The 12,611-nt window shown below is 44.6% G+C and overlaps 2 protein-coding genes across 8 annotated transcripts in view; both read right to left on the reverse strand.

Annotated features, from left to right (window-relative positions):
- Positions 1-12,611, reverse strand: part of LOC138763910 (small ribosomal subunit protein eS8) — a 215,569-nt gene that overhangs the window by 91,029 nt on the left and 111,929 nt on the right. The gene's annotated exons all lie outside the window — the stretch shown is intronic.
- The window catches only part of LOC138763908 (kinesin-like protein KIF2A), a 95,447-nt gene that overhangs the window by 73,541 nt on the left and 9,295 nt on the right, over positions 1-12,611 (reverse strand). The window contains exons 1-2 of one of the 7 annotated variants that reach the window (XM_069938884.1): positions 12,137-12,158; positions 10,723-10,806 (exon numbers count right to left, since the gene is read on the reverse strand). The exons of 2 other annotated variants lie outside the window; for them this stretch is intronic. In XM_069938884.1, the coding sequence (XP_069794985.1) occupies positions 10,723-10,806; positions 12,137-12,143 (91 nt within the window). In that variant the 5' untranslated portion in view covers positions 12,144-12,158. Of the gene's footprint in view, positions 1-10,722; positions 10,807-10,896; positions 10,919-10,949; positions 11,049-11,506; positions 11,566-12,136; positions 12,159-12,611 lie in introns of those variants that run through there. 4 more of the 7 variants (XM_069938885.1, XM_069938883.1, XM_069938886.1 and 1 more) reach the window with 4 other exon arrangements.

Here is a 12,611-nt window from a genome sequence, read left to right on the forward strand (position 1 = left end):
CATTACAACATTCATTTTACTTGATTATATGGAAAATTGACCGGGCATGCCCTGTCCACCAAAATCAGAATTTAGTAGTTTACTGCTCATTCTCATCTATTCAACAAAATGAGATAGCACTGTTAGGGACAGCTTCCATAAAGTGGCCCTTACTCACCAATAGCCTGCTCACCAACACTGGCACAATTTGATAAAAAGGGAAGCCAAGGGAAAACATTTCAGTGAATGGTTCATGCCTCACACAAAGATGTAGCTTCAGAAATCAATGATCCCAACATCAGTGAATTACTATTGGATCTCTTCAAGGCATTGTCCTCAACCAAAACATCTTCAGCTGCTTCCTCAATGGCCTTCCCTCCACCAAAAGGTCTAAAGTGGGTAAATCTGCTGACTGCTGTGCAATATTAAATTCTATTTGTAACTCCCGAGCAAATACTGCCCATACCCACATGCTGCAAGTCCCAGACAAGATTCAGACACAAGTTAAAAAAGTGACAGTAACATTTGTTCTGCTAGTACCTGCCAAAGTCTGTCTTCCACAAGGGAATCTAACCCTTGACATTCAAATGGCACTACCATCACCAAATCTCCTGTCATTAACATTTCAGGGGCCTCTATTGACCAGAACCACAACTAGATGAGCTACAAATGCTGCATCTAGTGGAGCAGGAGAGAAGCCGGAGTCCTGCAGCAATTAGATAAGGTGATAAAGGAGGAATATGGTATGCTTGCCTCATTCAGTGAGGCATAAGAGTACAAAATGAAGTCATATTAAAGCTATATTTTAAAAAAATTGATAGGCCACACTTGGAAGAATTATGGTCATCCTATTATAGAAAAGGTGGAAACTTTCTAAAGATGACAGAAAAGATTTATTGGGATATTGTCTGGATTAGAAAGTATGAACAATGGGGAGAAGATGGCAGACTTGGGTAATTTTCTCTGAAGTCAAGGATGAGGGGAGACCTGATAGGTTTATAAATATTATGAGGGCCATTGATTGAGTTGACAGCCAGAATCCATCTCTCATGGTGAAAATGTCGTATGCTAGGAGGCATATATTCAAAGTGAAGGGACGAATATCAGATGTGTGCAGAAAACATCAGTATGATCAGCATAAAAACTTCCTTATATTCGTATTTAAATTCTTTAATATTTTTTGAGGAATTGAAATTGGAATTGATTGAAAAAAGTGTATACTTGGAAAAAGATTAATCTTATTACAAACTCTACCAATTAATGCTATTGGTAACATACTCCAGCTATTAAAATCACCCATCATTTTCTTAAGTAATGGCAAATAATTTAACTTGTACAAATTATTTAAAATCTTTGGCCACTCAAATACCCAAGTACTTAATTCCTGTATCTGGCCATTTAAACTGTTTTACAGTGTGTATAATTTCAAGTCACTAGTAAGTTATGGAAAGGTAAAATGGCAAGGGTATCATTGGAAAAATTAACTTGGAAGTTTGATTTTGGAAGCTTGCAACTCTCTAATTTTAAAAATGATTATAGGGCTGCTCAGTTGAGATTTAATGTTATTATTTGACTTGGTTGGATATTGAATTCAATAAAATTGGAGAAAAGAATTGTGACAGAGTATTTTGAGGTGGTTGGGGAGGAATTGCTAGAGCAGCTGGCACACACAAAAATCAAAACAAAGAATCTTTGCAGGACTTATGCAGAATGATTTTTGCAAATAAGCAACAAAGTTGCAGAATACAGCTTGCCTGGGAGAGAATGTGATTTTTGCAGGCAGGGAGAGAACAGTTTTGCTCTCAGAGAAGGAGTGTGAAAAAAGAGAGAGAGAGAGAGAGAGAAAGAGAGAGAGAGAGAGAGATATCAGTTCCAGAAGGACAAAAATGGCAAACTTTTGGAAGACTGTCTGGTCAAAGGAGAAGGCTGGCTGTCTGAAAGGTGATTTGAAAGAAAGAGGATCATCTGGAGAACCCTGAAGAGGGCAAGTCTTGTGAGCAAGGCTGATTGGAATAGAATCAGTTGTGGATGTCCAGGAAAAAGATTCTCTCTCTGAAAACCAGCAAGAACCCTGCTGAGTGGGAACCATTTGCCTGTTGAGCACCAAAGACTGGTGAACTTTGTTAACGCTTTGTGCACAGTACAAGAATTGCCTGCAACCAGTGAGATTGGACTGTGATCCAAAGAACTTTTCTAATCTTAAATAAACATTACACACGCCTGCATTTAGTATTAGAGGGGGGGGATTAAATAGGTTAGGTAGGTTAAGTAAGTAGGTTAAGTAATAAGTTAAAGTTTAATTCTGTTTTCTTGTTCAAATATAATTAAAAACTACTTTTGTTTAAGTAACTCTGTGTTGTGGTGCATATCCATTGCTGCTGGTGTTTGGGGTCCTCTGGACTCTGTAACAGAATTCACAAGATTTTATTTATAAATGGAATTCTAAATTGTTAACTGGGGTTAGAGATATACCCATGATGAAAAATTTGATTGAGATTTGGAGTAAGATTGATAAAGAAATAGTTTCAAGAGGTTTATTGTCAAGGAAGATGCCTTTAGTACAGAATAGACATACTCAATTTTCTAAGAATTTGGTCACAACAGATTATTAAAAATATTGAAGATTGTTTTGAAAGAGGTCAATTTTTGACCTTTGAGCAAATGAAGAATAAATATATCTAATTATACCTTTTTCTGTTACTATCAATTAAAGGCCTTTCTGAATGAAAAACTGGGAAAGAATTTGACATTACTAAATTGTAATGAGGCTGAATTGTTGATTTGTAATAATAATATATGTAAATTTATTTCTGCAATGCTGGTTTTGTTACAAATAGGATCTTCTAAAGAAGGGATGAATTAGCCAAGTGAGATGGGAAGTTGATTTTAATAGGCAAAAAGATGAATTAAATTGGATGGAGATGTGTTCGGATAGTATGACAAAATATATTTAATTTAAGATATAGATTGGTAAAATATAATTTTTTTACATCAGTTGTATCTTACCCCATAAAAGGTACATAGATTGAATTATACATTACCAGATTTTTGTTTAGATAAGAGGTTGGTACATTTTGCATTCTACTTGGGAGTCTCCCAAGTAAAACCCTTTTTGGCTCAAGTGTAATTTATTACAATGAATAACCGGGATCAAATTTTCGTAGGATCCAATGTTATTTTTATTAGGCAATATTAAAGGCATTTCACCCAAATTAAAATTAAATATGTATCAAATAAAGTTTGTAAAAATTGCTTTAGTAGTATCTAGGCAATGTACTGTTATAACTTGGAAACCAGATACAGACTTAAGAATGGATAGATGGAATGTAGAAATTCATAGTCGTATACCACTTGAGAAAATTACATATAGCTTAAGGAATAGATACCATAGATTTTGGAGAATATGGTACCCATATTTGCAGAGTGTTGGAATGAATGTTTAATCATTTCTCTGGTAACTTCAATCGTTAGTGACCTTTATTTGAGCTAAATATGATCTCTGGAAAAGTACTCTCCCGACAATCTCCGATGTTTTTTTCTTATATCTTTTTCACTCATCCTAAACCGGGGTTTAGGGGAGGGGTAAAAGTGGGATATACAAAGACAGACCAACCCACATGTATAATGGATTAGACTATTTTTATTTGGTGGGTAAAACTTATAAAATATTCACAGTACTATCAGCATAAATATCCAATGTGATGGAACACTTTCCAGCTCCCAGAAATCTCAACTCACACAAAGCAACTTGATTGGGTCCCCATCCCAAAATCTTTGTTCACTCCCATCATTGGTAAACATTACAGCCACATGCTCCATCAATAAAATCAACTGCAGCTACATAACCAGGTTTTGTTAACACCATGCAATCAGCCTGTAATCTCTTCCATCAAGGACAAGAGCTGAAGGAAATCACTGCTGCCACACCGAAGGCCCATGACATCCATGTGGATATGCTGGAACCGCGTTGCCAAGTCGAAATGTTGAACAGAGGCCTGCGTGTACCTGTGGGCTTTAGACATCTGGCAACTGATGCAGTTGCGGGTTAGCGCTGCCACCTCCTTCTTGAGGCCATGCCAGATGAATCGCTGGCATAGAGCTGACGACCCTAGCCCTCCACTCCTGTGGGACACCCGGGCGCAGTGAGCCGATGGAGGTGTCGCAGAGCAGCGGCTGGGTGGAGTCATGAAATTGGATATCCTTGAGCGGGAGGACTGAGATGGCAGTCCAGTTTCGGCATCGTGTTGCTGAGCATGTGCTAGTTGCACGTAGTTGAGGCCGGGAGCTAGCGTGCTGATGGTCAGGCAGGAGAGCGCATTTGCGACTATATTGTCCTTACCCACCCGGTGCCAGATGTCTGTAGTGAATTCAGACACTTGGGACCAGTGGCGCTGTTGCCTGGCCGACCACGGGTCCTTGGCCATAGCTAGTGCTTGGGTGAGGGGCTTATGATCGGTAAAAACGTTGAAAGTTCTCCCCTCCAAGAAGTATCAGAAGTGGTGGATGGTCAGGCACAACACCAGGAGTTCCCGGTCGAATGCACTGTATTTAAGCTCTGCTTACTGAAAAAGGCCAGCGGGTGCCACTGCCCGTCTAGCCACTGTTCCAGTAGTCCCCGACTGCCTTGGCAGAAGTGTCAACCGAGAGAGCCACATGTGCTTCCGGGCACGGGTGCCTTCTGGGCACGGGTGCACCAACAAAGTCGTCTCTGCGAGGGTCTGTTTCGTTGCAGCAAAGGCCTCGTCCACCTCCTCCAACCAGGCCAGGGTCTTCTCTTTCGTTGCGATCAGCGCGAAGAGGGCGCATGATGCGGGCAGCGTTGGGGATCAATCTATGGTAGCATTTTACCATTCCCACAAATTCCTGCGGGCCCTTGAGGGAGGAAGGTTTGGGAAAACGCTGGATGGCTGCCACTTTTTCCAGTGACAGAGCTGCTCCAGACGCTGAGATGGTGTGCCCCAGGAACTGCAATGTTGGTTTCCCAAACTGGCATTAAGACCTTGTTGATCATGAGGCCGAATTCTGCCAGCCGGGCGAACAGGGTACAGAGATGGACCTTGTGCTCTTCGCGGCTAGCTACCAGGATGTCATCTAGGTAGATAAAGTCCAAATCCCTACCCTCTGCATCCATGAGGCGCTGGAACATCTGGACCACGTTTTTCAACTTGAACGGCATCCGGAGGAAGTCGAACAAGCTGAAAAGGGTGATAATGGCGGTCTTTCCAACGTCATCAGGGTGGACCGTGATCTGGTGGTATCCGCACACCAAATCAACTTTTGAAAAGAACCGTGCGCCGTGGAGGTTGGCCACGAAGTCCTGAATTTGGGGGATTGGGAACCTGTCTGGAGTCGTGGCGTCATTTAGCCGTCTGTAGTCTCTGCAGGGCCTCCAACCCACTGTGCAGTGGTGCCGCCAGAGCGCTGTCTAACCGCCGAACGATGCCTAACTCCTGAAACCTGGAGAACTCCTCCTTTGCCTGTTTTAGCTTCTCCAGTGGCAGCCGTCTAGCTCTGGCATGCAGCGGGGGACCTTTTGTGGAGATGTGATGGAAAACTCCATGGTGGGGGGAGGCGACTTCAAAGCGTGGCTCCAGGTTGTCAGGGAACTCACTGAGGATCTTGGCGAATTAGTCTGTGGCAGTGGCTACCATGGCGATTTTGGGTCTGTTGTCATCCGCCGTGCCCAGGCACACTAAGCAAAAGGTGTGGGCGTTGAGCAGCCTCCAGCCCCTCACATCCACCAGCAGACCGTGAGCCCTTAGGTCAGCCCCTAACAGTGCCCACTGAGCCCAGGACGTACCTCCAAGTGAACTTTACATCCCCGATCTGTACCTGTGCCCTACTGGTGCCATAGGTCTTGATAGCAGAACCATTGGCAGCCCGCAGGGTTGGACCGGGGATCCAGGTTCGAGTTTCCAGCGATGTAGGGGGGAGGGCCCGTGTCCACCGGGAACCGGCGGCCCGTGTCCACCGGGAACCGGCGGCCCGTGTCCACCGGGAACCGGCGGCCCGTGTCCACCGGGAACCGGCGGCCCGTGTCCACCGGGAACCGGCGGCCCGTGTCCACCGGGAACCGGCGGCCCGTGTCCACCGGGAACCGGCGGCCCGTGTCCACCGGGAACCGGCGGCCCGTGTCCACCGGGAACCGGCGGCCCGTGTCCACCGGGAACCGGCGGCCCGTGTCCACCGGGAACCGGCGGCCCGTGTCCACCGGGAACCGGCGGCCCGTGTCCACCGGGAACCGGCGGCCCGTGTCCACCGGGAACCGGCGGCCCGTGTCCACCGGGAACCGGCGGCCCGTGTCCACCGGGAACCGGCGGCCCGTGTCCACCGGGAACCGGCGGCCCGTGTCCACCGGGAACCGGCGGCCCGTGTCCACCGGGAACCGGCGGCCCGTGTCCACCGGGAACCGGCGGCCCGTGTCCACCGGGAACCGGCGGCCCGTGTCCACCGGGAACCGGCGGCCCGTGTCCACCGGGAACCGGCGGCCCGTGTCCACCGGGAACCGGCGGCCCGTGTCCACCGGGAACCGGCGGCCCGTGTCCACCGGGAACCGGCGGCCCGTGTCCACCGGGAACCGGCGGCCCGTGTCCACCGGGAACCGGCGGCCCGTGTCCACCGGGAACCGGCGGCCCGTGTCCACCGGGAACCGGCGGCCCGTGTCCACCGGGAACCGGCGGCCCGTGTCCACCGGGAACCGGCGGCCCGTGTCCACCGGGAACCGGCGGCCCGTGTCCACCGGGAACCGGCGGCCCGTGTCCACCGGGAACCGGCGGCCCGTGTCCACCGGGAACCGGCGGCCCGTGTCCACCGGGAACCGGCGGCCCGTGGACTTGTCAGTTATGTAAAGGAGGCTGTTCACGTGGACAACTGTGGCAGCCATCAACGGCGGTTTGCCTAGCCGTACTCCTGGAAGTCGCAAGGCTTGCGGTACTTGCGAGCTTTCACTCCCCAGCGTTGGTGATAAAGGCACCATGTTGACTGGGTTCCCCCCGGCTTGTGCTTGTGGGTATCCTGCGAACATCAGGGCCCTGGCTTGGAGACTTGGCCGAGGGCTGCCTTGTTCTCCTGTTTGGCGCGCCAGTGGACATCTGCCCAGGCTGCAGCCTTGCAGGGGTCTGAAAAGTCCTCTTCGGACAGATGGAGCCGGATATCTTTTGGCATCTGTTCAAGGAATATCAGGCGGAAGAGGAAACATGGCTCATGATCCTCCGCCAGGGTCAGCAATTCGTCCATGAGGGCTGAGAGCTTGTGATCGCCCAACCTATCCAGCTGTAAGAACTTGGAAGCACGCTGCTGGGGAGTGAGGCCAAACTTCCCCAGGAGTAGATTTTTGAGGGCATTATACTTGCCCACTGCTGGTGGCCGGTGAATGATGTTGTCCACCCTCGCCGCAATGTCCTGGTCCAACGCGCCCACAACGTGGTAAAATTTTGTGGTGTTGGCTGAGATGTTGAGGAGGTGGAATTGTGCCTCCGCCTGCCCGAACCGCAGCTGTGGGCGATGGGGCCAGAAAGGTCGTTAACGACTATTTTTATTCAAATTCAGCGCGCCCTTTTAAGGGCAGCACGAGCTCAGTCACCTGGTGCATTGTGACATCATAATCACTGCCCAGGGCTCGTGCTGGAAGGGATACTGGTGTCAGAGAGAAATCTCTGACGTCGCCATTTCCCGCCATTAAAATTAGTTTGCCAATGAGTGCAAATTCCCTGTTGGAATAAGAAATTGAGTATTTGAGCTTAGACTCTTTTATTATCAATACTGTGACAGAGTATATATACTGGGAAAGGTTTGTTAGAGTAGGTTACATACAAACACTTTAAAATACTGGAGCTCTGTTCAATGCTAGACGTAACGGCACCTCAGACCTTTGAAGAGTGTTCAAGAGACGTCACTAATGGATTGTTGTTTACAAAAGGCAACAAATGAAAGAGAATGCTGGAGCCGCTGCTGTTGTAAGGAGGTCATGTGGTTTTGCAAGTAGAGAGAGTCAAACAGACTTTCTCTCAGAGAGATAAAGATAGATGCAGAGATCACTTGACAGTGTTACAGCCAGCAGAAGTAGCTGTAACTGGAACAGGACAAGCTGGCAAGCCCATTTGAAAGACGGCCTGGTCAAAGCCCATGTGGTTCATGCAAGAGAAGAGGACTGGTTGTATCATGTTTCACTTGGAATAAGGGAAACAAAAAGGAACTCTGGTGACCTGAAGGAAAGAGGTTATCTGGAGTACCCTGAGGGGGCAAGTTTCATCAGCAAGACACTGAAGCGATTAATGGAAGTACATCAGTTGTGGAGGTCCTGGAACAACAAATCTCTCTCTGAAAATGACAAGAACCTTCCTGAGTGGTAACCATTTACCTTTCAAGCACCAAAACCTGGTGAACTTTATAAAGGTTAAATTCTGTGCACATATAAGATTTGTCTGCAACCAGTGAACTTGGAGGAATGAGAAGTGAGATTGGACTGTGAACCAAATAACTTTTCTGAACTAACACATGCATTACATACATATGCACTTAGAATTAAAAGGGTTTTTTTTAAGTTAAGTAAGTCAATAGAGATAAGTTAAAGTATGATTCTATTTTCATGTTTAGATAATTAAAAGCAACTTTTGTTTAATTAACCATTTGTCTCAGTGAATATCTATTGCTGCTGGGTTTTGGGGTCCTCTGGGCTCGTAACAATATACAGTGAAGTCCATGTCACAAGTTAAGGAATTTAAAACTGGGACAACTGACAGGTATTATTGACAGAATCATTTCTATCTAGCCAAATTCATCCATGCTGAATTGAACCACATTCCTCACTCCTCCAACTTTACTTCTGAAAATAAAGCAAATGCATAAACTAATACACATCAACTGCTCAGAAGAAGTTGCTATTACATTGTGTACTTTTTGGTAACATCAAAAGTTGCTCAATTTAGATTTATAATCAGATCTAATAACAAAACCAGTGGAGAGCACTCATAATATATATTAAATGACCCTCTTATGTACATTCATTAGAAGCGTTAGGTCAGGTGTTCCACTCAAAGCAAGAACATTTATGAAGCGCAAAATCAACATAATGCCATTAAATATCTTTCATCAGACTTGTGTAGCAGCTGATCTGGAGTTGCTCCCAAATAAAGTAAACATAGCAATCCATATTTATAGAATCAATTTTCAGAATTTAGATTATTCACATCATTTGTCCTGGTAAAAGCACTATAATTGAAATTAAAAAATGAATCAAATTCCTTCAGGGCTTCAATAAAACATTAACTATCTCTCGTTTCCCTCCTGCCTCGGGGCTGACCAATCGGATTATTTTCAGCATTTGTTTTTATTTCTTCTTATTAAATTTCAATTTAATAATTGTCCCTTGAATATTTAAGTTACTATTGGAATAACCTCCATCTGTAGTTAACTGCTGGCATTCTAAACATTATGTCCAGAAAGCTTGCTGTGACAATCGTGTTCAACATAAAATTACAATTCCTTAGTTTAGGAAAAGTACTATATTCAAATAGGTGTGTGATTCTATTAGCTCAATTATTCCAAGCATTACTTCTAATGTTAAATGGACTTTATTTTATATGTTCAAATACCGTACCCATAGTACACAGGTATAAAATATTATCAAGTATACACTGATGGGAGCTATTTTTTTTGTGTTCAAGAAAACATCATTGACGTATGCTATGAACCTTTATTAGTACTAACAAAGGAACAGCAATGGAAAATTCACCAGACAATGGTAAATTTAAAATAATACTTTTTATTAAGTCATTAATAACACATTTCTTACTTATCTCTAAATTTAACCCCACAATGTGCGCGCGCGCGCGTGTATTAAAGTCCAAAACCATTTCAATTTAAACTTGATTCTGAAAAAGTCACAGTTTCAAATATCTCGTTGACTCCAGGATCCTTTTAAAACAGTTCAGAAGTAATTAGGAAGCACTTTTAAACATTATCAGATCTCTTCCATGATTCTCTTGATGAGCTGCTTTTCACAGAGAGATTCTTCAAACAGAAGTGACCACCTTCTGGGCACAAATGAGAAGTGGTCTTACTTATTTAAAAGCCACTTATTCTGTGTTCGACTTTTCCAGGAGTAATATAGGCAACTTTCCCCCCCCCCCCACCCACCCCACCCTTCAGAAGGAAATGTTGCTGCTGGTCAGTTCTGCATCTTAACAAACAGCATGCTTTCTTCAACTGAACTCTCGGACTCTCATTTCAAATAAGATTCCTGGCAAATCTCTCATCACATGGCATGTGACATCATTTCCGTCCGTTCACACTGATGTGCTAAAAGCACATGCCTCACAGGAGAGCAAAATGGGCTTGAATTTATACACCTATTGTTTTCAGTATCCAAAGAACCATCATAAATCCTTGCATCTCTTTGGCTTCAACGGCAATCAGCAGCCTTTCTGTCTTTCACACTGGCTTCTGTGGTCAATGGTGTTAAAGTGCAAATACCTTTGATGATGCTGAACCCAACGACCAGCTGCAAAGAACCAGGTGTCTGTTGAAATGCGAATGTGCTGTCTTTGTTTCCCTGACTACCCAAAACCAACTTATTAAACCATAATATAGTTTTAACATTAAACCAAGGATTAATATTAATACAGATCCGATACATGTAACCCATTAGTTTGAGATTTGGTACAACTTCATGGATAAAACATGTTGAAGGTACTTTAACTGCAAGTTACTATTGAGTAAATGCCAAAAGACCCCCGTTCATACCAAATTTGAGACAATCTTGACGCACTTCATATTCTGCAGTGAATCTCTTATTTGTCATATCTCCAAGGGTTGAAAGTACTTCAGCTAGATCAGACGATAAAAAAATTAAGCAGACACATTCATGCTGTATTACAAAATGATGGGTGGGAAATGCAGACTCGTGACATGACTCACATAACATTGAAATCACAAGGAAGATTGTGACATCATAGAACAGCTTGACCTACCATTTGTGGTTAAAGTCTGAAATACATAAATAAAATGTACAAGGTCTACCCAAGCAGATTGAACAGCTCCACCACTTGCATTTTAATTTCTAATCGTTGTCCCGATATGGAGCACAAATCTTTAGCAGACTTTTGTTTTAATATCTGTCATTTTAAAACAGAACATTATTTTAAATATATCAAAAAAAGTCTTGCTTTTGTTTCACACTAACAGGAAACAGAACAATGCTTTCGTATGCAATATTCAAAGACGCAGTAGCCAGTATTATTTTACCAGACTAATAATTGGGAGACGTTAAAAGCAGTTATGGAGATTGTGAATTTAAATTCTCGAAACCAGGGAAAAACCTTTCTGGTACATGAAGCATCTTCAGAGAAAACAGCTGTCCTTGTCTCATCTGTCTGGTGAGAGACTATTGAGTAGTAATTTATTTGGCTCTTGATCACCCTACTCTGTTGCTAAGATAAGGAATTAGAGATGGCTAGCAAATATTACCAGCAACACCCACATTCAACATACAAATAAAATCAAATTGTAGGACACTGTAGCAGCTCACCAGAGGCTTAATCGAACTGGCTCGGGAGGTTCCGAGTGACGTCATGGTGTCACAATACAATGACGTCATTTGGAACGTGCGGGGTTTTCAAAAGCTGCAGGGACTGTTTGAGCAAACGACTTTTACTGAATTCAACTCAACTACTCTGATCATTTTCTCATTCTTCATTTCACACTGTGACACAGTTGCTACATCGATGACCCCAACGAGCCCAAATGGACTTTGAACCCAACATGGACAATGCAGCAGTTTCACTCAAACTGCCCGTCTTTTGGACCACTCAACCAGAAGTTTGGTTCAGGCAGGCTGAGGTGCAGTTCCACATTCACCAGAAAGAAGTGGATGCCACTAAGTACTATCATGTGGTAAGCGCCTTCAACCAGGACACAGCTGGTCGAGTAGAGGATTTCCTTCAGGACCCAGCAGCTCTCAGCAAGTACAAAGCCCCTAAAGCCTTCTCTGGATTTAGGGTCTCTCACGGCGAGAGCTAGCTGCATGACTTCTCCATATCGATGGCCTGGGGAACCACGCTTCTTCAGAGTTCCCCCCCCCCCTTCAGGCTTTCACACCTGTATCATAAGCATGGGAGTGGCGCTCACTGCGATGAATAAAAATTTGATTCATACATACGGCACATGGACTATGTAGAGCGCATCGAAAGAACCAAAGACTTGTTGATCCAAACCAAGGCCTTTATTAACTAGAAGATTGTGGAGCATATCACATGTAGGTCGGCCAGTCCAGAATGACCTGGTCTGGCTAGGAGCAACCCTTTAAGACCTGCCAGTAGGTGTGGCTACACTCTCAGCCAATCACAGTTATCCTACACTACAATCTGTACATATACACATTGGTGATTGAATCTATACTATCACAGACTATACCCCTGAAATTTGATGACAATAAGTTCATATGGGAGTTCATACTGGCTGCTGTGTCCCGGCCATTGCTGGGTGCTGACTTCCTCAGAGCCCACTCACTGATGGTGGACTTAAAATGGCATTGGTTGGTGGACACACAACATTCCAGACTCTCCGCCTTGGAAAAGCCAAATTACCCACCCCACACCAAGGAGTATTTGAACAACAAATTTGCCAAACTTCTT

Source organism: Narcine bancroftii, chromosome 5 (genome assembly GCF_036971445.1).
Source record: "Narcine bancroftii isolate sNarBan1 chromosome 5, sNarBan1.hap1, whole genome shotgun sequence".
In the NCBI taxonomy this organism is placed as follows: domain Eukaryota; kingdom Metazoa; phylum Chordata; class Chondrichthyes; order Torpediniformes; family Narcinidae; genus Narcine; species Narcine bancroftii.